Below are 26,891 nucleotides of genomic sequence, written 5' to 3' on the forward strand. Positions count from 1 at the left end.
GCAAAGGCGGCCCAGACAATTCATCACACTGGCAGCACCTGCTCCAGAGGCCCAGAGGTCTCTATCTGTAGAATAAAAACACAGGTGATGTTTCTCTTCTACCCACCACCAGGTTTCTAGCTCACTCTCATCTTCCTTTTGGAACTGACTCTCCACTCCTTTTCTTCAGATTAACATTTAACTGCCATGATTAATATGCTCGTGCTAGCATTTACTCCCATCCTGACTAGTGCTATGACAGGGCATATGCAGCGCCCCAGGTAAGCTTTCTTCAGAGTCAATCATCTAAGAGGCTCTAAATTATTTGGCAATTAAGCCATCACTGTGTTCCCATAGAACTTGGCATTACAGGTTTGCTACTTGCAGAAAATCAGGAAAAAAAAAATGTATACACACACACACACACACACACACACATATACATTAAACGCATTCCATCCAAGCAGCACAATGACCAAACAAACTACAATGGACATTCACAGACAGACATATGCAAGCTGCTAACAGGATCCATAGGTGCCCCCGCCCTCTCGCATTCAGGCAGTGGCTGTGCTTGCTTACCTAGCCGCCTGGGCACCAGGTGAACTGGTTTAGCTCTGTTCTGCTCCTTCCACTTCTCCAGGTTGGCCAGCTCCTGTTCCGCAACTAAGCCAGGTGAGAAATATCAAATCGTCAGTTACTAGACTTCTAAAAGAAAACCAGTCCCTTCGAAGCATAAGAAACAACTATTAGAAGTCAATTAACTACATATGAGCATGAGTGAACAAGACTTCCAGGTTAGAAACACAATATTCAGCCCTGACCCCTATGTGTCACCCTGGGCCCGGCCCTGTGGCACTTCTCACCAAGAATCAGCACAGAGGGTTCAAATTTGAAAAACCACCTGGGCTCCTACTAAAACAAGGAAGTATAGCTTTTCCTACCATTCTGGCATTTTTAAAACTCTGTATCAAGTTAATTTTTAAAGTTTCCTATAGATAATGTGTGCAAAACTAGAATATTTTCATGTCAATAAGAACTTTCCACACACAGGTAAACATATCCCCAGAGAATTCTGATGCCCATACTCGCTTTATGTTCAATGCTCCCCAAGCTTACTGCAACTCTAGGGAGCGAGGGCTCGGTGCCACAGGTGGGGACCCTGGCTCTGGTTTCGGGCACTCCGGACCGCCATGCAGAGTCGGCTTCCGGGGGAGCTGTGCTCATTTCCTAAATGTTCACTGTGCACGACAGCAGGGGGCGCCAGAGAGAAACTAGTTCTGTCACTCCACCGCCTTCCCTTATCTCCTCATGAGATCCAGACCACATTGAGACTTAAGCTCCTGTTAAGTATTTAAATCAAAAGCTTGTAAAATACCAGATCGGCTGGCAGTTCCTGTAGTCCCTGCATGGCTGTGATTGTCATATTCTGCACTGACCCACTGTCCCACCCGGGACTACATGTCTGGTGGGGACTCCTTAGAGCGCTTTTTCCCTTTTGTGCCTTTCTGTCCATCATTAGTCATGAAGTTAAATTTCGTACCAATTATCTAATAAAGGAGACCATCGAATTTCAGCATAGCCCCACAGCTGAACTTGAACAGCCTACTATTTCTTTGTGAACTAAATGAACTTTAGTTCTCTTCCACCTCTAAAGCATAATGCTATAACTTTAAATGGCAGCATTTATATTTACCGTACATCAGTAAAACACGTTATGCACACATTAAGTACAGAGAGCACAAAAACGAGTAAGATGTGGTCCCTGCCCTCAAGGAGGTTTATTGGCAATAAGTGTAAAGTTTTTCAAACCAGTAGAAATCCAGGATCTACCATCATGTCATGAGTTGTTACTAATGTAGAGAAACAAACTTAGAAGTGTTAATAGAATATTTTTAAAGGTATAATCAAAACTGCTGATGCTTTAAAAAAAAAACTTTATGAGATTTGGTGAGTCTATATAAATCAGAAAATAAAAATACTTCACACCAAAATAAACCAATTGTAAAAAGAGAGAAGCATTCTGAATGTTAAATGAATAGCTATACGTACTTCTTTGTATCTGATTTCTCCGGTTTACATTTGGTGCTATCAAGGTATATGCACTTGTGCTAAAAGGAAGAGAAAAAAATGCTTATTACCATGAGAAACTACCAATGCATATAAACCACCAGATATTTTTCCTTCTATTATACTGTATTTATGATCATTACCATCAAATAGGCACCATGAAAGATAATCTTCTTAAGTCCCTGGTCTGTTCTCTGGGACCTCACAATCTTGATGTCAAAGTAAAACAAAGGACATGACCAAATAAGGAAATATAAAAAATTCGATGAAGAGTGACAAGTGACTAGTTGGTATACTGTCCTTGTAGGGCTCCACCATTCCTCTAGGTGGTGCTCGTGAGTAAATTCCTTTAAGATTGCTTTAGATTGGCATTCTCTTCCGTGTGACCACACCGAGGTACAGGAAACATTGGCACATTTTTTATTCCCACAGACTGAGCGTAGAGGCCATTTGCGATGCAGCCACCTCCTCTTGATGACCTGAGTAGCTAACTGGCTTTTAGGCTTTGACTTTTCTAGGCCTATGTCCACTGGGTCTCTTCTTCTAGGGACACAGGTTGAGCATAATCAGGGGCTCGGAGAAGCAAAGAGTCATTTCAAACAGGGGGATCAGGGAAGACTTTTTAAGCAAAAATATTCAACTCCATGACACTAGGAAGCTGTTATAATATTGTGAGCTTTTGAGGGCAGAGAGTGTGCTTGATTGATGTGTATTCCAAGCCCCTGGCACAGTGTCTGGCACAAAGACACTGGCTGCTTGATAAATGTGGGCTGAATTAAAATAAAATGATGCTACAGACCTAGCCTGTGAGTCTGTGTTGGGGTGGCTCTTTTTTGAGATGATACATGTGATCCCACAAGAGCATGAATACTCCGTTAAGCAAAAATATAGCACAGCAACAGACTGCAGCATACGTGTAGGTACAGTTTTAAGAGAAATGCTGTGGATAAACACAACCAGCTTATAACTGTAGGATTTAAGAGGGGGAAAAAAAAATCCACCCAGATACTCTTGGAAGTCTCTCTCTTCTACCTGAATATACCATTTCAAAGGGCAAATTAGCAAAGATTGAACAGTAGAGACCAAAAGCACTGATCAACAGAAGCCATTTCCTTCCTTATCTCATTATTTTTCTAGCAGCTAGCCTTCAGCCAGCTTCAAACTGGGCTTTAAATTTAGACTTGCAAATGTGAGGTGTGCAACAGCCTTTGCATGCAAATGGGGCTGCTGGATGCCCAATTACCTAATGTATATCAGCAGACGTTGCATGTGTAGCCTAGCATGCATACAACGTTATGAATACAAAATTAGGAGGCTGCCACTGGAAATTAATCCTTTGTCCATTGCATATTCTTTGTACACCCTAAGAAACATTTTTCACTCCTGAATTGCCAGTACTTTATAGGAGCTTGGAAGCTGCAATCCTGTGGGTAGTCCCTGGAAACTTGAATATGGTGCAGTGGTGAGCCATTCTACAGAGACTGAAAGCTGAAACATGAGATACTAGATGTAAATGCCCATCATGAAACTGCTACACAATCTTCAATGTCGGCTAACATTGTGGTATAGAGCTTTTCTCTATGAAGTTATGGGGTCCAATGACTTACATTTTTAATGAGTTCCAAGATGATGCTGTTCTTGATCTAGGTACCACACTTGGAAAACCACTACTATAGAGCAATCAAGCTATCTTAGAACACTTGGGATAAAAGAAAACTTAGGGATTCATAAATCACTGGTAAAGACAGAGGTTGAATCTCAGACCAAAGATCACCAGGTCAACTGAGCAACAGTGATGAGACTCCAATCTAGGACTTTTGACTTAGTTGTCTGTCTGCAGCTAACTTTTCAACTCAATGTGCAAAGCATAAAATATAACCATCCTTTAACTTTAGCCCCCTTGATAGACTTCCAAACCGTGCAACCTACTTAACTGAGCACTTACGGATTTATTATATTAGGGGCTTGTAGAGAATGAGGGGAGATTCCAAAACAGGGATACTAATCACTTTAACAGAACTTACACTTTAGTTAGGAACAAGTCAAGAAAACACCAAAGCACCCCCACGAGAATATCCAACCACTCAACATGAGTTCTGGATGGGGGAAAAAAACAAAAAAAGAAATAAAAAATAAATTAAAAAAGAATATCCGAACAGGTCTTAAAGTGGGATGATGTAAGTACTCAGAGATCCAAAACAGTAGAGATTCATAGAGACCTCAGAGGAGTAAAAAACCGAATAGCACGAAATAAGAATAGCGAGTTGAGGCTCAAAGAATAGGATCTGAAACAGCAAAAGTGTTTCTTTGCCAGGACTTTGCCAAAAGCAGCTTCACAGAGAATTTTCCAAGTCCATGAGTCTCTCTTACAGAAATTTTGCAAAAGGTTTGGAAAGAAAAATCAGTTTGTTTGTAAAAGATTGTAGTCTACAGTATCTAATCTGGTTAAGTTTTTAACTCTGACATCATACTAGAATCTTCTGTCTTAGGAATAGGACTTCAGTCAATCTACGGCCAATGTGTGTAGCCTACAGGTACCTAATAGAGAAATGTAAAATAAAGGGAAAGAATTAGCTCTGAATTTAGAGGGTTTTTACTGAAAGCATTTTAGCATAAACCCAGGCAGTGGTCCCAGTAATAAACATTTTACGTACATTTTATGTGAATTCCTCGGCAACCATCTTAACAATATTTTATTGACTGAAAATGCCAAATCTAAAACATGTTATAATAGTCCCAAGAAAGCATTGCCAAGTAAATGGTAGGAACTTAGCTTCTATTTCTATTTCTTAACATAGGAAGAAGAGCTTAAGTCAAAGGATATGCTTTTTATTTTTTAATATCATGTGTCACAGTGTAATGCCTTCGTAGATACACATATTCATCCCTTCTTTCTTAGCTTTCTCTTGACATGAATAGCAAGTATAATTTATTAATGTTTTCAGCCAATTAGTTTCTACCCACAGCAAAAGCCTTTGCTGTTTTAACCTATGTGCTATCTCTTTTAACAGCCTGACTCTCAAAGCTGCTGATCTAGACAAGTCCAACAACCAACATTTCGTATTCTCGTCATTTCCTGATTAAGCAACATTCAAGCCACTGAAATAAATGTATATATTTGAAAATGAGTCTTCTTAATTACCTCATTGAAATTTAATGAAATATCTCAATTTGTAAGATTGTTTTCACTTTCCAACAGCGCACATCCATGAGATATACTAAGGGAGAATATATGAAAGAACAGACAAGATAAAATGTTTTTCTGCACCACATGTAACGTAAAATAAAAAGATATTCAAGAAATGTTTGGCCAAGTGCAGTGGCTCATGTCTGTAATCTCAGTACTTCGGGAGGCTGAGAAGGGTGGATCACTTGAGGTCAGGAGTTCAAGACCAGCCTGACCAACACGGTAAAATCCCGTCTCTACTAAAAATATAAAAATTTGCCAGGCGTGAAAGTGCACGCCTGTAATCCCAGCTACTCGGGAGGCTGAGGTAGGAGAATCGCTTGAACCCAGAGGGCAGAGGTTGCAGTGAGCTGAGATCGTGCCACTGCACTCCAGCCTGGCTGATAACAGCGAACCTCTGTCTCAAAAAAAAAAAAAAGAAAAAGAAAAGCAATGTTTTCCTTGTGAGGTCTCTCGAGTTACACAACTGCATCTTGTGTGTACATTCTTGCACAATTTTTATAACCTTTTATCAACAAGTACTCTGAAAAAAATGTTATGTTGAAGTTATCAAAAATATCTTGGCTGGCTAAAAGTATTACATAACTATATCCCCTGGTGTGTACAAACTGCACCAGATGTAATTTAAATTTCTAATTAGGAACAACACTGGTTTGACTGAAAAAGAAATGTAGTTAAGAGCAAAAGTTCAGAAAGAGAAAATTAAGTGAAAAACATAATTTCAAGCAGAATAAGGCCGGGCGCGGTGGCTCAAGCCTGTAATCCCAGCACTTTGGGAGGCCGAGGCGGGCGGATCACAAGGTCAGGAGATCGAGACCACAGTGAAACCCCGTCTCTAATAAAAATACAAAAAATTAGCCGGGCGCGGTGGCGGGCGCCTGTAGTCCTAGCTACTCAGGAGGCTGAGGCAGGAGAATGGCGTGAACCCAGGAGGCGGAGCTTGCAGTGAGCCGAGATCGCGCCACTGCACTCCAGCCTGGGCAATAGCGTGAGACTCCGTCTCAAAAAAAAAAAAAAAAAAAAAAAAAAAAAAAAAAAAATTTCAAGCAGAATAGTAGACAGGTAAAGTCTACAGTCCTACAAAAAGTTGAAGTTTTCATAGTTCAAGAAAATCTTATCCTTGGGTATACATAAATTGAAAAAAAAAAAAAAAGACTTGGAGATAATCAAAGGCATTTGGATACTTACCTTTCTAGATAAGACTTTCCATATTGGTTTTTGTTACACGACCTTCAATGTAGGAATCTGAAACTTACTGTTTTCAGTCAACACTGAGTCAAAACTTTTGAGGCATTTAGGTTTCCAAAAGTTTTTTCATACATAGACCAAATTCCCAAGAAAAACAGAAAATGATGACCAGGCTGAGCGAATTGCCCTTGACCCCTAATCCTATATCATAGCATCCCTGATCAAGTGTTCCACATCTCCAGTGTGAAAACGTTTATGAATTGTCTTTGGCCTCAGAAACTACAGAGGCTAAGACACTCTATGCACACCCAAGAAGCTAAGGTGTAATTGATTAGCTCTTTCATCAATACAACTCATAGCTTCTGTTAGAGGGCTGAATAGACACACAGTGGGTAAAGACAGATAAATAAGCAGAAAATCATCAGGGCCTTTGTTTATAGGATGCCTTTACGAAAATTAGGAGCACACACACCCAGGATCCCATGGCTTAGTGAGACATTGTAAATTCATGCAAACTAGAAAATAAGTGCTGCTTCTTTCAGGTGGAGGTAAGGACACATGGTTTGGTATGTATCTCAGCCACAAATCACACCTTAGCTAGGCAAGTGTGTGTAGTCACCAATCTGCGCAACCATATAGAATGGACCTGAGATGATGTATTTCTTCACTTAAACACGCACCCATGGCCGGGCGCGGTGGCTCAAGCCTGTAATCCCAGCACTTTGGGAGGCCGAGACAGGCGGATCACGAGCTCAGGAGATTGAGACCATCCTGGCTAACACGGTGAAACCCCGTCTCTACTAAAAAATAGAAAAAAACCAGCCGGGAGAGGTGGCGGGCGCCTGTAGTCCCAGCTACTCGGGAGGCTGAGGCAGGAGAATGGCATGAACCCAGGAGGCGGAGCTTGCAGTGAGCCGAGATCCGGCCACTGCACTCCCGCCTGGGTGACAGAGTGAGACTCCGTCTCAAAAAAAAAAAAAAAACACGCACCCATAAGTAAAAGCCACACAAAAAAAAAGTTAGCAAGAAGGAGTCACACTAAAAATATAAAGAGTGTATACAAAGTACAATATTGTAGAGACTCACCATCTTTAAGAGGCCAAAAACCAATGATGGGACCATCATTGAGATGGAGACCAATTGGTAGGTATACTTACAAAATGTCTTGTAACTACTTCCTCAGTAAAAATAACTATAAGAAATTCATATTTTTAAAACAGAGATGTCAGGTCTGGGATTTGATTGGATTCTACTTACAAGCTATTAAGTTAGCCTGTTACTGTTTCACAGACACTGGCAGAAGACATGAAACTCCTGGATCAGTGACAAAGACTTTATTACTCATGGCACAGTAGGCAGCATGAGCAACAGTTTATTTACATCTATTCTCTCTGGCCTCGAGTCTTATGGTGGGAGCAACAGGATGGATGCTGCACACATGGTGTGTTTGCATTGCAGCTGAGGAAATGCTTGGGGAATACACCATTTTTACGGCAGATAGTAAGTGAGCCTGGTCTTTGTCCTGGGAGAACAAACCTCATCTCTGAAGGTTCCCAGCTAAATAAACAACTCAGAGAAATAGGTTAAAGAGTGGTCTTGGCACATCCAACAAAACATAAAAGTACAAGAGGCCCTAGGGGGACTCTCTTTTCCAGCAAGAGATTATTTAGTATTAACATTCCTATTAAGAATGGCTTAATGATAAAGAAATTGATCTTTGCAGAAAAACCACTTACTTATGAAATGTGCTATATATTTTCTCTTCCCATTATTTTTGTTAATAGACTTAGAACAGATTATGTCTATGTCTCAAGCAGTACTCAAGGTTATCTATAACTTAAAGAAAAAAGAACACAAATGCAAGACATAGTGATGTATTCCAAAATCTGTGCATAGAACATTTAGAAATGAAATTCATGTTTTCTTTCTGATTTTGAAAGAAACACACTTGTAAAGGAAAATTCAGAAAACTATTTTAGAAACATTAAAAAGTCACGCATAATCCCACCTCTCAAAGACCACAATTACAATTGTATTTGGGTGAATTTACTTTTCATCTATGTTCTATATATATAATTACACAGTTGCAATCATATTTTAAGTACAGTTGTACATCCTGCTTTCATTTATAAGTGGTTTTCCTAACTTGATTATACATGTAACATGCTTAATGCTCAATGGCTACATAGTATTTCATGACATTCGTGCATCATATAACCACTCATCTATTGCAACTGTTTCAATTATTCACTATTACAAATAATCCTACAGGATGTACAAAGCATAACACTTTCAGCAGAACATTATCCAGAAGAAAACGGGCCGGGCGCGGTGGCTCAAGCCTGTAATCCCAGCACTTTGGGAGGCCGAGGCGGGTGGATCACGAGGTCAGGAGATCGAGACTATCCTGGCTAACATGGTGAAACCCCGTCTCTATTAAAAATACAAAAAACTAGCCGGGCGTGGTAGCGGGCGCCTGTAGTCCCAGCTATTTGGGAGGCTGAGGCGGGAGAATGGCGTGAACCCGGGAGGCGGAGCTTGCAGTGAGCCGAGATTGCGCCACTGCACTCCAGCCTGGGAGACACAGCGAGACTCCGTCTCAAAAAAAAAAAAAAAAAAAAGAAAACGCTAACAGTCCTCTGAAATCAATACTCTAAACAGGAATGTGGGCTACATTTAAACTTTTCTTCCTAAGATATCCTATTTACATTTCAAAAATCTCAGAGACAACATAATCACATGATTAATTTCCACTCTCATGTTTGACTCCCTTTATTCTTAAACCAAAAGAGCTGTAGGCCCTACCCAACATTCACTCTCCCTTCCTCCTTACTAACAGCACTTCTGTATTATTCAGACAGACAATGTGCCCAATTGAAAGACTACAGCCACCAACCTTTTGTGTAGTTAGGTATAATTATGTGATGAAGTTTGAGAAATTGAGATGTAAGTGGAAGCCATTGAGAGGGATTTCTAGAAAGGCTCCTTTACATAGTGATAGACAATAGAAAAAGCTGTTTTGTTACTTTCCTTCTTCCCAGAAGGCTGAAGTGGTGGCTGGTGCTCAAGCAGTCCATGAGGCACCGGCATATGGAAGACATGATCAGGAATGGCAGAGCAGAAAGACAGAAGCAGTCTGGGGCTCTGTGACCGCGAAAACACCACATCACTGGTAATCTATTGCTGTACCGCTCAACTTCAAACCCTAATTCTGTTATTTCCTATCTGTACAACTTAGAGCAAATTATTTAGTTTTTCTATTTTTTCACCTGTAAAATCGTAATACCTATCCACTTCATAGGATATAAAGTGCTGTGAACCCCGAATATCTGAGGCAGGCCTCAGTCAATTTAGAAAGTTTAAAGTTCGGGTGCGGTGGCTCACGCCTGTAATCCCAGCACTTTGAGAGGCCAAGGCGGGTGGATCACGAGGTCAGGAGATCGAGACCATCCTGGCTAACACGGTGAAACTCAGTCTCTACTAAAAATACAAAAAAAAATTAGCCGGGCGTGGTGACAGGCGCCTGTAGTCCCAGCTACTCAGGAGGCTGAGGCAGGAGAATGGTGTGAACCCAGGAGGCGGAGCTTGAAGTGAGCTGAGATCGCTCCACTGCACTCCAGCCTGGGCGACAGAGCAAGAAGACTCAATCTCAAAAAAAAAAAAAAGAAAAGAAAGTTTATTTTGCCAAGGTTGAGGACGCACCCATGGACACAGCTTCAGGAAGTCCTGATGCCATGTGCCCAAGGTGGTCAGTTTGGTTTTAGACATTTTAGGAAGACATGAAACATCAAAGAACATATGTAGATGAACATTGGTTTGGTCCAGAAAGGCAGGACAACTGGAAGCAAACGTGGGACAACTCATAGCAGGGAGGGGGCTTCCAGGTCATAACAGATAAGAGACAAACAGTTGCATTCTTTTGAGTTTCTGATTAGCCTCTCCAAAGGAGGTAATCAGATACACATTTATCTCAGTGAGCAGAGGACTGACTGAATAGAATGCAAGGCAGGTTTGCCCTGAGCAGTTCCCAGCTTGACTTTTCCCTTTAGCTTAGGTATTTGGGGACCCCAAGGTTTCTTTTCATTTCACAGTGCTTAGAACAATGCCAGAAAATAACAAATATTCTATTATAGTTTCCCATTATTTGTATTAGATCAGCCCTAGACTACCTACCTTCAGACTTATTTTATGGGAGAGAAATAAACAAAGACATAGGTACTTACTTAAGATACCTAAGGGGACATCTATTGCTTTGTATGTAATTATAATAACTATATATAACATATATGACATCTATTTTATATGTAATAAAACCTAGCCCTGAATCACTAGGACGTCTCCTTTCCTCATGCTGTGACTGATTCCCTTTGCTGCATCTTCTTTCATAAATATATATCATTAAGTTTCTTTCTTTATATCCCTGTTTCTGGCTCTTCCCTTTAAACAACTGTATCCTGGTTCCTGATTCTTTCCTTTGAATACTAAGGACCACGGCATGAAACAAAGTAGTATTTATAAATAATACATCTTAAAAATTAGTACATATTTTTTCCCCTGTAAATGGTAGCATGATTCTGAGCCCAGGCTTTTTTCATTAAATTATTTATTAAAGAATAATGTACCTGCAGAAAACGGCACAAATTTTAAGCACACAGCCTCATAAGAAAAGCTCTTTTACATTCTCCAGGTTCCAAAAGAGAAAAGGAAAAAAATAACAAGAGGCACAATAAGTTTTAGAATATCACCTAAAATTATTATATTTCCCCCAATGTCTTAAGAAATTTTAACCCTAACAATATTATTAAAATGAATACCCATATACTATTTACTTATATTTACCAATTGTTAAATGTTTTCCCACATTTACTTTTTCTCTTTTAATCACATGAAAATAAGCTGTAGGGTCATAACACATCATCCCTAAATATTTTAGCATGTATCGCCTAAAAACAAAAGCAGTCTCCTACTTAAACATAATATCATTATCACACCCAAGAAATTTAACATTAATATTGCCTAATAGTCTATATTCACATTTCCAAATTGTTTCCATTTTAATATTCTTCCCTACCTTTACCTCCCCCTAGATCCAGTTATGGATTACACATTTTGTTTGACATGTGTTTGTAGACTCTATGTGTTTGTAGACTCCTATAAGATCAGACAATTTCATTGACTTTTTTCTTTCTTTCTTTCATGACTGACATATTTGAAGAGTTCAGGTAACTTTTCTTATAGAATGCTTCACAATTTGGATGTAAGGAGATTATTATTTCCTCATGATTAGATTAGGTTACACATTTTTAGAAACAGTACTAGATAGGACATGTTATCCAAGATGCCACTGTGAGAACAAAGGTTGTTTCCTTGTGCAACTAAATAATAAGCCAATGTGAAAAACAGTATCTGTCTATATGATGGAGTGCAATAATCACAGTTTAAAACAAAGATTAGAAAAAGAGTATCTGTCACCTTCTACTGGCAATAGAAATCAAAGGGCATTGTATTAGTCCATTCTCATGCTGCTAATAAAGACATACCTGAGACTGGGTGATTTATAAAGAAAAAGAGGTTTAATGGACTCACAGTTCCACATGGCTGGGGAGGCCTCACAATCATGGTGGAAGGCAAAGGAGAAGCAAAGGCAGGTCTTACATGGTGGCAGGCAAGAGAGCACGTGCAGAGGAACTGCCCTTTATAAAAGCATCAGGTCTCATGAATCTTACTCACTTAAGAGAACAGCACAGGAAAAACAGCCCCCATAATTCAATTACCTCCCACGGGTCCCTCTCATGATACATGGCAATTATGGGAGCTACAATTCAAGGTGAGATTTGGGTGGGGACACAGCCAAACCATATTAGGCATCATGGCCCTAAGGTTTTCCACTTGAAATAAAGAGTCATAGAGTGCAACCTGTACTTTAGAGATTTCTTTACACTAAACTCTTTGAAAAGTTTATTTCTAAGGGTCGGAATCGCAGGGGACTTTCACATTCTGTATTATTTTTGAAATGCTTGAGTTTTTATAACAAGCAGATATGACTTTACTTTTATAATCAGAGAAACATATTCCAAAGATTTTTAATAGAGAAATATTTAATATAAAAATTTCTTGGGGGGGTGGGGAGGGGTTGCATTGGGAGTTATACCTGATGTAAATGACAAGTTGATGGGTGCTGACGAGTTGATGGGTGCAGCACACCAACATGGCACAAGTATACATATGTAACAAACCTGCATGTTATGCACATGTACCCTAGAACTTAAAGTATAATAATAATAATAATAATAATAATAAAGAAAATAAAATAAAATCATTCCAGCCAGTCACAAAAAGAAAAAAAAATTTCTTAAAGCAGGGGCTCAGCTTTTCTTACAAGATTAGGTAGCATAGGTTTCTGCTCTCACTAGTACCATAGTAAAACAAACACTGGGCAATGCTAGCCCTTGAGTTTTAATGATGGTAAATGTCTTCAGTTCTTCTACAGGACTTTAACAGATTTCCTTTTAAGTCTTCATATTTGCAGGGGGTGGGGGCCAGGGAATTACAAACATTACAGAACAAAGGAGCCATCATCAGCCGATTCTCTGATATAGAATAGACCCTTCAAATGCAGTCATTTCCCTTTATTTTCTTTCCTCTTAAGCTTTTGTTTCAGATTCAAATACATTCTGAATAGACGCAATTAACCTTAATATGTATAACCTTACAGCACTCTACTGACTTTGAAGTAAGTAACCTTACTGTGTAATTGAACTAAGTTTCTTTTTTTTCTCATTTCTGCTATGGTTCTACTGATTATTATAGGTATTATGTGTTTTCAAGCTTTCATCATCCTGTTGATTTATTGTTTCACTGTTCCAGCTGTCAAAGACTTTTTGAGCAATTCCCATTCATTTTTGATATTGTATTTGAACAAAAATGATTGCTCCCCAAGCCTTGGCAGACCACAAATGCATACCATACTGAGGAATGGAATCCAGTGCAGAAAAGTTGGAAATTCCTTCTATACAGGACCATAATTTCTACCCTCCTGCACAAACAGGAATGTAAATTTGATCTAATCAAACCAAAATTATTTTTTATTTTCATCCACTCTCTCTCTTCTGTCATGCATAGAACTGTGCTTTTCAAACTGTAGGAGGTAACCCTCTAATGGGTTATGAAATCAATTCAATGGATTTATTTTTAATGCACAAGAATAGAAACAGTCAGAGGACATCACATATAATAAAGGTGAGAATTGTTTCGTGTAATTTTAGTTATATATACACTAATATATACTCAGTCATGTACTAGGTCATGATGTCAAATGAATTGCTCACTGTAGGCTATGATCAGAAGTCTGAAAAAAAAGTCACTGGAAGTTACTGTGTTGTTGAGGTTGCACAGTGAGAGTGAGATAACTGCTCTAATGTCAGAGATGTTTGAGCCAGAGAGACTCCATCTTGAATAGGGGCTGGGTAAAATAAGGCTAAAACCTACTGGACTGCATTCCCAGACAGTTAAGGCATTCTAAGTCACAGGATGAGATAGGAGGTTGGCACAAGATACAGGTCATAAAGACCTTGCTGATAAGACAGGTTTCAGTAAAGCCAGCTAAAACCCACCAAAACCAAGACAGCAACGAGAGTGACCTCTGGTTTTCCTCAATGCTACACTCCCACCAGCATCATGACAGTTTACAAATGCCATGGCAACATCAGGAAGTTACCCTAGATGGTCTAAAGAGGGGAAGCATGAATAACCCACCCCTTGTTTAGCATAAAATTAAGAAATAACCATAAAAATGGGCAACCAGCAGGCCTCGGGGCTGCTCTGCCTATGGAGTAGTCATTCTTTATTCCTTTACTTTCTTAATAAACTTGCTTTCACTTTGCTCTATAGACTTGCCCTGAATTCTTTCTTGTGTGACCTCCAAGAACCTTCTCTTGGGGTCCGGATCAGGACCCCTTGCCAGTAACACTGATACCAGGCTACCAAGCTCACCTGTCATTTGTGAAAAGCAGCAGAACAAAGGGAATCCCCAGAGAAACTTTTCTCCTGCAAACTACTTCTCTATTCAAATCATTTTAAAACTATGGTGGGGTTCACGACATGTTATCCCAAAATACGGACCTTGGCATTTGAGAAAACAGCAAAAGCAGGAAGTCCTCTCTGACCTTCTCCCATCTTTCTCCCTGAAGCAAGCCACAAAAAATTTCTCTGACCGGCCGGGCGCGGTGGCTCAAGCCTGTAATCCCAGCACTTTGGGAGGCCGAGGTGGGCGGATCACGAGGTCAGGAGATCCAGACCATCCTGGCTAACACGGTGAAACCCGTCTCTACTAAAAATACAAAAAATTAGCCGGGCGTGGTAGCGGGCGCCTGTAGTCCCAGCTACTCAAGAGGCTGAGGCAGGAGAATGGCGGGAACCCGGGAGGCGGAGCTTGCAGTGAGCCCAGCTCGCGCCACAGCACTCCAGCCTGGGCGATGAGCAAGACTCCATCTCAAAAAAAAAAAAAAAAAAAAAATTTCTCTGACCTTCCTCTAAGGTAGGCCATAAGATCCTCGTTTCAGAGGGATCCTCCCTCCTCCCTAAACCCATAGGAAAGGAATGGAGACATAGAGACACAGAGAATTTGAACAAACAGGCCTTGCTAAGCTTCCCCAGTTTATGTCATTAGACCATACACCTTTTTCACCAATCATACTTCTATACACTATCCACTCTTCATCAAACCTAAGCATAAAAAGACACCGTTTTCCCTGGTTCTTTGAATCTTCATTTTTGGAAGCTCCTATGTCCTGTAAAACTTATGTTAAAGGAATGGGTATGCTTTTCTCTTGTTAATCTATATTTTTTTATAGGGATATCAGCCATGAACGTAGGGCTAGGTAAGGAAAGAAATCTTCCCCTCTCTGCAACTGTAAATGTCACATTACTGCTTCCATATTCCACTCCCTTTAGCCTATAGAACTTCTCTTTTCTTAATGTCAATATAAAACAATGATAGGGCTGGGCGCAGTGGCTCATGCATGTAATCTCAGCACTTTAGGAGGCCGAGGCAGGTGGATCACGAGGTCAGCAGTTCAAGACCTGCCTGGCCTACATGGTGAAACCCTGTCTCTACTAAAAATACAAAAATCAGGCACAGTGGTGGGCACCTGTAATCCCAGCTACTCAGGAGGCTGAGGCAGGAGAATCGCCTGAACCCAGGAGGCAGAGTTTTCAGTGAGCTGAGACCGCACCATTGTACTCCAGCCTGGGTGCCAGAGCAAGACTCCATCTCAGGGGGAAAAAAAAAAAAAAATGATGATAGGACCTTAGCTAGCTGCACTATCACTCCTTCTATCTATCCTCCCTCTATACATCATATTCAAGATCCAGAATTTGGTAGATAGACGTAGGTTTGAATACTGGTTCTGTCACTCAAAAAGCCATGAGATCTTGGAAAATCATTTTATTTTCAAGACTCAGTTTCCTCATCTTTAAGGTAGCAAATGGCTTATCATGAAGAAACTATTCAATAATGTACCTGACATACTTAACACAAGGTCTAGCACATGGTTAATCATTGAAAACACACGAGCTACTAAATGTTATTTTGGTTTGTCTCTCAGGAGTACCCAGTTTAATTATTCCAGGTCATAACTAATTTACTTCATGCTACAACAGGATTCCAATGCTTCATTACGTTTCTCATTTCAAAAATAAGTCAAATAGTATTAGTATTAGTATCTGGTAATCATTGAGACATCTACCCAGCTCATTGAGACATGTCATTAGGAAGAGTTAAATACTATCTGTTGCTTTATAAACTTTCTGCATGCTAAAGATTGACTTAGATAATCCCCTAATGAATAACCATCTATATTGAGCCATCAAGAAGATTGCTCATTACAATCAATCACAGATACTCTCTTCCAGTGTACTATTATTTCATAACATTAAAAGGAACTCCAGCATTATTCAATTCTCTATTTCCAGGGAAGAACACTAGCCTGATGCATTCAAGCCACTTAGCATCTATAAGCAGAGTTTTATAATTTTATTTTCTCATAATCATATAGAGAAGGAAATTGAAAACATGGACATTGCAGTGAGGAAGCAATAGTGAAAACAGTTCTAATATGCTCTAATAAGTTTGTAAAAACTTGCACTTAATTTCAGAATATTGTATGTGGCTTATTCAGATGCAAATAATGTGAGTCAAAATGACTTAAGTTCTGTCTTAGACATAAGAAACCATACTTCAGGATTTCAGAAAATAGACACTAAAGAGTGATATTTATAAAAATTTAACACTATAACTTAGTGACTTTATTATTGTATATCCCACCTTGTATTCCATGTTATAATTACAGAATACTTTACAAAATTTAACAATGCTTTTTAAGGAGAAAAGAGAAAAATCAGGACTGGCCATGATGAACTGCTCTTACCAAACCAACATTGATTCTCCTTTTATCTCCCTTGAGAGTTTGGGGATGAAGAGAAGGATTGCAAAGATTATTTCCTTCCTTCGAGCATAACAAACCGGTGGGATGCATTGAGATTGGATCAAGGAAATTAGGAAATGTGTTTTCTGGGTCCTAAAGGAAGAAATGAGAAAAAGAATGGGTTTCTCCAATCTGCATAGATAGCATGCCATCAACAGACATAAATAAGATGTCTAAGTGTTGAGGTTGCAGTAGGGTGTTTTAGAGACTGTATTAGTTTGAGTCCTTCAGAAGCTGACACCAAGACAGAGTTAGACATGCAAGAGATGGATAAGGGGGAATGCTTGTGAAGGATGAAAGGGGGAGCAGGGGTAGGCAAGGAAAGCCTTTTTTTTTTTTTTTTTTTTTTTGAGACGGAGTCTCGCTCTGTCGCCCAGGCTGGCGTACAGTGGCCGGATCTCAGCTCACTGCAAGCTTGCAAGCTCCGCCTCCCAGGTTTACGCCATTCTCCTGCCTCAGCCTCCCAAGTAGCTGGGACTACAGGCACCCGCCACTCGCCCAGCTAGTTTTTTGTATTTTTTAGTAGAGACGGGGTTTCACCGTGTTCGCCAGGATGGTCTCGATCTCCTGACCTCGTGATCCGCCCATCTCGGCCTCCCAAAGTGCTGGGATTACAGGCTTGAGCCACCGCGCCCGGCCGGAAAGCCTTGAGAACAAGACCGGGTCTGATTCCTATTGCCAAAACCTAAATAAAAGACAACGAGAGAGGCTCTCCTAAAGAAAATTATATTTATTCTGGATTGAGCATTGCCATAGGAATACAGTGGGTATATTCAGCAAGGCAAAGGAAGACCAGGGTTTTTAAAGGAAAAGTGAGGAGGGTGATATAAGTTGTTTGAGACAAATAGCCTTGGCTACAAGAATCAACAAGGGTAGAATCAATCCAAGGTTGGACACACAGTTGCTAGGCAGATGTCCTTGCAGAAGTATTTTTTAAGGTTGTAGCTTTTGTGCAAAGTTATAGTTTTTGCAGAGCCTTTTGTGAGAGTTCTTGTTATCAGGCATATGTGCGTGAGAATCCTCCCTTCATGGCCCCAGCTCCACATGTTTGACACAAGTGACCTCATTTTGAGTCTGACAACTTTCATTCTATGAAAGGACGGAAGGAAAGAGGATTGAGTAGCAAGATCCTCAGAGTGTTATACAGTTCTGAGAAAATCTTGGACAGGAATATGGGGAGTCTTCCAGCAAAAGTTGCCTAATAGAGGAGTCCCACGTGGGCCAGGAATAGGCTAGCACTAAAACCATCCCAAGAAAATTGTACAAAATTGAGCAAGAGAAAAATAAAACAATAAAATGCAACCGGGCTTGCAGCAGCAATCATTAAGCCAGCTTGCCCTTTGGTCTACTTCCTTGTAGCCGGTTGCTGCTCGCTAGCCCAGCTTTGAGTTGTCCAACGGACAACCCCAGATTTTCTAGCCCCTCACTCTCCATGAATCCCCTTAAAAACCCTTGCCCAGTACCCATGGAAGAAACATATTTGAGGCTTGAGAATTCCTCCTGTTTCTTCACTGAGAACGTCACAATGATTAAACTCTTCCTCTGCTGCAAGTGCCATTGTCAGTATATGGGTCTGTTGCTGCACAGACGGCATATAAGCCTAGCAATTCTGCAACAGCACTGGCACCCTGGAATGCTCAGTCATTGGCTGGGATGGGTGCGGCACAAGCCAGCACTCACAGGCAAGGTGTAATGGATCCAAAAGGGTGGCAGCTGGGGCCATCAGCTGACTATGCTCCCCACTGTAAGTTCTTCTGAAGACAATCTGAACAACAAGTTTCTCTGGCTGTTCAGAGGCCACTTAAACTCCTGTGATATAATACAAAATGAATATTTGGTCATGGTCCCTGGTTCCTGGGACAGAGTTCCCAAAACCCTTGGGATTCCCAGAGTGCTAAGTGTCTACTGTATGCTAATGACTGTTGGTGAGGTCCCTAGACAGCTAGCTTAAGAACCAAGACTGGTAGCTAGAAAAACCAACTATGAGATTGGAGGGTTAAAACTTTCAGCCCCATCTCCATTTCTGGGGAGAGGAGGGGGCTGGAGATTTCATCACCAATGGCCACTGGACTTATTCAATTATGCCTAGATAATAAAGCCTCAATAACAGTTCTTGAACTATAAGGTTTGGGGGTCTTCCAGGTTGACGAACACATCAACGCACCCACCTAGAGTATGGAAACTCTTCACACCCCACCACCTACCCCTTCATTCCCCCAAGGGATGCCTTACGCATCTCTTCCACTTGACTGAGTTGTATCCTTTATGATAAACCTATAATCATAAATATAGTAATTTCTGCAAGTTTTGTGAGTCACTCTAGTGAATTATCAAAACTGGGGAAGGGGAGATGCATGGGAACCCCCAACTTTGTAGTCTGGTGGGGAGACATACAGGTAGCCTGGAGACCCCATTTGCAGCTAGTGTCTGAAGTCTGTCTGGGGGGCAGTTTTGCAGGACTGAGCCCTTAATTTGTGGGGTCCACACTAACTCTGAGTAGTTAGTGTTAGAACTGAACTGTGGGACACCTAGTTGGGGTCAGAGTTAGTTGGTGTTAGAATGACATATTTGGTGTCAGGAAAAAAAAACAACACGCAACTCCTAATGATCCTGTAGACCAAAGCTCAAATGTCACGTCTGAGGAAAGATCTTCCTGCTCCCAAGACCAGCTCAGACCCTGGCTTTCCTTACAAGCTTGTCCAGCCCAGGGCCCACAAGGTGCATGTAAGCCCAGGCGACTTAGGACGGCTTTGAATGTGGCCCAACACAAATTCATAAACTTTCTTAAAACATGGAGTTTTTCTTTTGCGATTTTTTTTAAGCTCATCCACTATCATTAGTGTTGGTGTATTTTCTGTGGGGCCCGAGACAATTCTTCCAATGTGGCCCCAGGAAGCCAAAAGATTGGATACCCCTGCTTTATAGTATACATATTTATTCACATTTTAATAAATGTCTGTCCCATCAATTAGACAGTAAGCTTCATAAGGGCTTATTTTTTGTTGAATAGTTATTTGTTCCTAGTTTTTAATTAGTTCTTTTAAGCTAGAGGTCCTCTCATTCCATGGTGGTTATGAGGATTGAGAGTCCATATACATAGTGTGCTTTTACATACTAGGCACTGCATAAGTGCTATGGTTATCATTGCTCATGTTGAAATCTCTACAATACTAATACGAATTAGGCCACAAAAATGTTAAGATTAACATAATTTACATACAAATTCGGCTCAAGTTAACTGTAAAATAAAATTCCATATTATAGGTTCGTTTTCAAAATATCTTTTTATTTTCCTCAAACAGCATCAAGCTAAAGGACCAGGTATGGTTAGACAAGTACAAGAATGTGAACTCAACCCTGTATTACTAGCACAGGCAAGACCCCATTTCCCAGAATTGGATACAAACTAGGTAAATGCATGTCTTTGTCTTATATTTATCTAGAGGTGATATAAATAATGTAAAATATTTACAAACAAGCAGAACATTAAAAGGAAGGATAAAGGTTTACTTTGGATTAGAAGTTTGTGTAAGCTTTTTTCTCTTTTAATTTGTGTAGATAGCTTTGATATTTAAGGACAAGATAAAAATCACCACATAAACTAATTGAGAAAGCCAGTATGAATTAGTAAATACTTGTAATAACTTAAATCCAAATTCCATCAAGAACTCAATCTTGTCTGAGAGTCTATCAGAGGTACTCAGAATCATTTAATATATTGATAGCCATAGATTTTTACTAGTATACTTTGTTTCTATGCAAGTAGGTGGTTTGTTTATTTATTTGAGACAGGGTCTCACTCTGTTAACAGCCCAGACTTGAGTACAGTGGTACAATCACAGCTCACTGTAGTCTTGGAGCTCCTGAGCTCAAGCTATCCTCCTGCCTCAGCCTCTCGAGTAGCTGGGACACAGGTATGTGCCACCGTGCTCAAAAAAAATTCATTTTTTATTTTTTATTTTTATTTTTTTGTGGGGAGACAAGGGCCTCCCTATGTTACTCCTGGACTAAAGCAGTCCTCCCACATTGGCTTCCCAAAGTGCTGAGGTGACAGGCACAAACCCCTGCACCCGACCACAAGTAGGTGTTTTAAACCAGTGTTTTCTTGTGTGTGTTTTTAACAAGGCACAAACACTCGACTTAAGGGTGACAGCATAGTACTTTACCAGGCATAAAGTTACGCTCTACACATATATATATGGAAAAATTAAAACCCTTTGAAGTTGTTATTGTCTCATATTAAGTAATGAGGAAACTGAGGCATAAAGTAGCTAAGGATTTTGTTCAAAGAGCAAGTGATGGCATAATCAGAACTGAACCCAGGTGTACCTGGCATCAGAGCCCATATTCCTAATCCCCACGCTGGGGCTGCAGGAGGAAATTAATGGAAGGATGCACACAAAACAAGACAAATCTTCTACCATATAAATAAATTCACATTATGAGTAGACAAATGAAGCTGTAGTATTAAAGCACTTAACTCTATCCTCTTTTTTTTTGTTGTTTTGTTTTGTTTTTGAGACAGAGTCTTGCTCTGTTGCCCAGGCTGGAGTGCAGTGGCACGATCTTGGCTCACTGCAAGCTCCGCCTCCTGGGTTCACGCCATTCTCCTGTCTCAGCCTCTCAAGTAGCTGGGACTACAGGCGCCCACCACCACACCCGGCTAATTGTTTGTATTTTTAGAAGAGACGGGGTTTCAACGTGTTAGCCAGGATGGTCTCAATCTCCTGACCTCGTGATCTGCCCGCCTCAGCCCCCAAAGTGCTGGGATTACAGGCGTGAGCCACCATGCCCAACCTCTTTATTTTTTTAAATCAGAAAGTGTTTCTAATTTTTTATCCCCAAAATAAATAAAGACTTCTTTATTTTGGGGCAGGGGGTGGGCAGCTAATTCTACTGAGATATGTGCCAATCATTTTCCTTGGTTTTCCAACTCCATTAAAGGAAACAAGTGAGAAAGTGAATCTAAGTAACTAATGGAGATGCAACAAAAATTCAAAGTTGTCCCAACAGGATCTCAGACATCAAACCCCTAAAAGGGAATATATAATTCTGTACTTACTGCAACTGGTTTATGTGGGGGAAAAAAAAAAAAAAAAAAAGGAAGACTCAGTGAGAGATAACTAAACACTTCCTGGTATTTTTTAATGGTTTATTTGAAAATCTTTTTAGGAATTGCAAAACAGTGTGCAATGAGGTCTTCAGGGTATTAAGGCCTGGATAACCCATCCGAAAACTGCCTATTTCTGAGCAGTCTGGTCTAGCAAGATTCTGGGGTAATTACAACCAAATAAGAAAATAGATGCAACAGTTAACACTTATGTGATGATATGAGCTTGAAAATAAATGGTTATATCTAAATAAATGCTTTTTAACAGAAAAAAGTAAAGCAAATCATGTTCATCATTAACTATTCACGGACATGAGACCATATGTCTATGACCTTTGTTACTGTTAAGTACTATAGCTTGTAGATATGCGGGTTACTTGAAAGTAATGGGCTGCTTCTATCGTGGCAAGACACCAATTATTCTGAGGAGGAAAGAAATGCAACAATCTCTAATTGATTTCCAGATTATCCACCCCATCTAAGGGTAAACCTAAGCTGAATAATATTAAAGGCCTGGTACTTTCAAAAGCTAAGGGATGAAAGAAAATCTACTGTTTATCGGCCGTAAGGTTACATACTGTTTCTTAGCAACCAGGGTTTGTCTTTCATAGGACTAGAAGTCGATGAAAAAGGAGACACTAAAAATAAAACCATTTGGACAGTTCCAATTCACAGAGGCAGCACTTCAAAGGCAGTGATGTTGTGATAAACCATACTGCTGAGTTAAAGAAGTTCATTCCTTTGGCTGGAAAGAGAGGCTTATGACACTTGCATAATAAATGTTTCCCGGATACTCACTGCAGTCCCCGAACCAAAGACCAGGAATAAATGCTACCTATCTGTTCTTGCATAGAGCACGTATCAACATCAGGGACAAGAGTTACTACGGTCACTCACCTCCTCACTCACTCAGCTCCACTCCTCTGGTTGTAAGAGGTTAGTTTATCTGGGAGTCTTGCTGGGACACAGATTTGCTCCTACCTAGAGGCAGAATTTGAATCTTCTACCCCATATCACATTTCTTGTTGACCCTTACCTGTTAGTGTCTGATATAGTAATTCCATTTAGGGCACCAAGTTTTGTTTTTTTGTTTTGTTTTGTGTTGAGACAGAGTCTCGCTCTCTTGCCCAGGCTGGAGTGCAACGGTGAGATTTCGGCTCACTGCAACCTCCGTCTCCCTGGTTCAAGCGATTCTCCTACCTTAGCCTCCCAAGTAGCCAGGACTACAGGCGCGTGCCATCACACCCAGTTTATTATTTTATCTTTAGTAAAGACAGGGTTTCACCATGTTGGCCAGGCTGGTTTCAAACTCCTGACCTCAGGTGATCTGCTTGCCTTGGCCCCGCAAAGTGCTGGGATTACAGGCTTGAGCCAACGCGCCTGGTCGGGCACCAAGTTTTTAAAAAACAGTAAAGGAAAAATTATTTCCATACTGGTTGGAGTATGAGCTCTGGAGATACCTGGAAAATGACATCTTACTGGATGCCTAGGCAGTTCCTACACACCCACATCTTTCAATCCCGTAGCCAGTCACAAAAGTCAGAAAAGTAGTGTTCCTAGAAGGAACCGGGCTGGTTATTTGGACTGCAAACTAGCAAACTCTATTTATAAGGTAAGGCATGGATGCTTTCATTTAAGCAAATGAGCTTTCATTCGGTCAAAATCCCTGTTGTTGGGCCCCTGTAGCTTCAAACTCCAAGGACCAAGAAGGTGCTTGTATGTTTGGGGCCCGGGCTCCCGCCCCGAAGCCAGGTTGTTAAAATACTCACTGTCTCTGGCCAGCGTGCACGATGCTCTCCCGCGAAGGGCTCTCAGGGGCTGCCGGCAAACCCTGTCTCTGGTCTTCCAGCGGGCCCAGCTCCCCGTGCCGCCCGTAAGGGCCCCGGGGGTCCCGGGTCGGGCGGGAGGCAGGGGAGGCGCCGAGCCCGGAGCTCACCACTCTGCTGCGTGTGTACATGGTTCACAGCCCGCGGGTCCCGGGCCGCCGTCGCTGCGGGAGGGATGCGGCTGGGACGCTTAGCGAGTCTCCGGACGGGATTCCAAAGTGCAGAGGCAGCGGTTTTAACAGCTGAGTTTCGGTTTCTCAGAATCAGCGGCAAACTGCGCCCGCCCCAGAGAACTTCCCCATCTGTTCTCCACTGAGGCCCCCTCCGACCTTATCGCGGGTTCACAGCCCGGGATGTTGACTTGAGCTGGCTTGATTGGCTACAGGTGAGAGGGTTTAAGGCCTCACAATCACCTTAGAGGTTAATCAGAATAACTGGGATCAGCCACGGACACCTGGTGAGCGATTAGCCCGCAAAGTGACTACAATCCTGAAAGATACTTGAGAAACTGTTTAACAGGCAACTCTAATTTGAGGACCGCTGGATATTTGAGACTGTAAAAAACATATTAACCTCAAAATACCAGAGATTGGGTCAATAACTAAAATCATCTCAACAAAATGTCGCCTTTTATCAGCAATGACTGCGGTGTGGCTGTTACCAAGGCACATACTTTCAAGTTAGAGGAAATGGAAACTGAAATCAAAAGAAAACCAAACCCCACAAAGCTGGAGAAGTAAGCTAAGGTAGACGTGATTCTCCGGGCAGCCTTGCTAAGTAATTGACTAGACATTCGAGAACTGTTAAAATAAAAAAAAAAAAAAAAACCTGCTCTGTGCAGAACAGTGTGCAATGGTGATGTGGGGACATTTTAAAATATGGATTTGTAAGGCTCAGTTTCTGTAGGTCCAGGGGTGAGCTCTGGCATTCATATTTTTGAAAAGCTCCCAGATGGTTCTGATGTGTGCCAGGGTTGGTCACCAGGGTCACAATGCCATCTACACAAAGATGAGTGAAGGCTCCTCCCTCACATTACCTGCATTCTAGGAGTATCCTAGTAGACAGGTAAACAAATGGGAATGCCACTTTGGGATAAATGAAATGACAGGCAGCTGTGGAGGCACAGGGAAACTAGGGATTAGCCCTCTGAGTAATTCAGGAACAGGGACATTTGAGAATGAGCCACCAAAGACATAGGAATTCACCAGGAAGAAGAAGATGCTACGGCAGAGGCTTGTCACTTAAAATGACATGGTGTGTACTTAATTCCAGGGCTTGTCATGTGGCTGGAGCACCCCAGCCCTAGGTCAGCAAGGCACTTAGGAGCTGGACTGTCTTGCTTTTATTATTGGTGCTTAGAACAAACAGACAAATGCAGGTTTGATAGCTAACGAAAGAATGAAATTGAAGTGTAGGCAAGGGTGGGAGAGGAGAAAATAATGACAAGGAACATGGTGGGAAAGGCAGTCAGGGTTTCTATGCCATCCTAAGACACTGGGGTTTTGTAGACTAGGCCAGAGTTTCACAAAGTAAGCATCAGAACCACTTGGAGGAGGGTGTGTTAAAACAGATTTATGGCCAGGTGCAGTGGTGGCTCACTCCTGTAATTCCAGTACTTTTGGAGGCCAAGGCAGGAGGATCACCTGAGGTCAGGAGTTGAAGACCAGCCTGGCCAACATGGTGAAACCCCGCCTCTACCTGGGTGACAGAGACAGACTCTGTCTCAAAAAAAAAAAAAGAAAGAAAGAAAGAAAGAAATAGTTTCTGATTCAGGTCTGGGATGGGGCCCAAGGATTTGCAGTTCTAACAAATTGCCAGGTAATACCAATGATGCCAGTCTCAGGATCATCCTTTGGGAACCACTGTTGTAGGCAATGTGGAAGGCACAGAAAGTTTTTCAATAAGGCAGTTACACTAATAATATCTGTTTCACAAAGTTAGCTCTAACAATGTGAAACGGAGATTGAAAGATGAAGAGACTGAAATTGGGAAGATAAATTCAGAACCTAGTTATGGCTAGGTAAGAAATACAGATCTGAGCTAAGGCAATCCAGAAAGCAGGGAGCAAAATTAAGACATTTCACATGGGCCAGGGTTAGTTGCTCATGCCTGTAATCCCAGCACGTCTGGAGACTGAGGCAGGAGGATCACCTGAGGCCAGGAGTTTAAGGTCAGCCTGGGCAGCATGGTAAGACCTCATCTCTACAAAACAAATAAATAAAACATGAAAGGCACGTCACATGAGAGATTAGCATAGATAAAAACTAGAAGAAAGAGAGAATTGGGTACTGGAAGGCAGCAGAGAGAAGGGGAGATGGCTTTTATAGTACTTTGAGACCAGCTCTGCCATATACTGGTCACACAACCAAGGCCAAGTCCCTTAATTCCTCAGAGGTCCAGTTTCCTCCTCTGCCCCATGTGGGTATTGTGAGGAATAGAGATCATACACATCAGTGGTTCTCAAATGGAGTTGATTTTTCCTCTAGCAGACATCTGGCAATGCCTGGAGATATTTTTGATTGTATAGCCTCAAAGTGGGTAGGTGCTGCTAGCATCTAGTGTGTAAAGGCCAGGGATGCTGCTAAACATCCTACAATGCACAGAATAGGCCCACGCGACAAAGAGTTATCCTGCCCCAAGTGTCAGTACTGTTGAAATTGAAAAATCCTGATCTTCATGATATGCCTAACTTAGAGCCCCAGTAATTTAATGGTTGCTGTCTTTATGGTGACTTTTAACTTTGTGACTGGATAGGATAACCTAGAGGAGGGACAAGCTTTGAGGGAAGTTCTAAGAGTCTGTTTAGGTGCTGTTGGGTGTGAGGTACCTGCAGGGTAAGAAACACAGACCTAGAGATCAACAAAAAGAGGAACAGCATGGTCTTTCTGGAGGCCATCTTCCACATTGTACTTTACTAGGAAAATACCCCTGGAACTCTTGTTTCAAAGGAGAAAATTATTTTGGTAGTTGGATGAAATTTAAAGTTTGAGGAAGGGAAAACCCACATTGGGGGAAAACCAATTCTCCAAAAGGAGCTAATAATAGAC

The 26,891-nt window shown here is 41.2% G+C and overlaps 1 protein-coding gene across 29 annotated transcripts in view; it reads right to left on the bottom strand.

Moving 5' to 3' along the window:
* EPSTI1 (epithelial stromal interaction 1) overlaps positions 1-24,081 on the bottom strand; it is a 306,029-nt gene extending 281,948 nt beyond the window's left edge. For 27 of the 29 annotated variants that reach the window (XM_077974437.1, XM_077974436.1, XM_077974430.1 and 24 more), the window contains exons 1-3: positions 23,788-24,081; positions 2,032-2,090; positions 562-645 (exon numbers count right to left, since the gene is read on the bottom strand). In XM_077974437.1, the coding sequence (XP_077830563.1) occupies positions 562-645; positions 2,032-2,090; positions 23,788-23,975 (331 nt within the window). In that variant the 5' untranslated portion in view covers positions 23,976-24,081. Of the gene's footprint in view, positions 1-561; positions 646-1,098; positions 1,225-2,031; positions 2,091-23,787 lie in introns of those variants that run through there. The other 2 variants (XM_077974439.1, XM_077974441.1) reach the window with 1 other exon arrangement.
* Positions 24,082-26,891: the final 2,810 nt, after the last annotated feature.

Source organism: Macaca mulatta, chromosome 17, assembly GCF_049350105.2.
Source record: "Macaca mulatta isolate MMU2019108-1 chromosome 17, T2T-MMU8v2.0, whole genome shotgun sequence".
NCBI lineage: Eukaryota > Metazoa > Chordata > Mammalia > Primates > Cercopithecidae > Macaca > Macaca mulatta.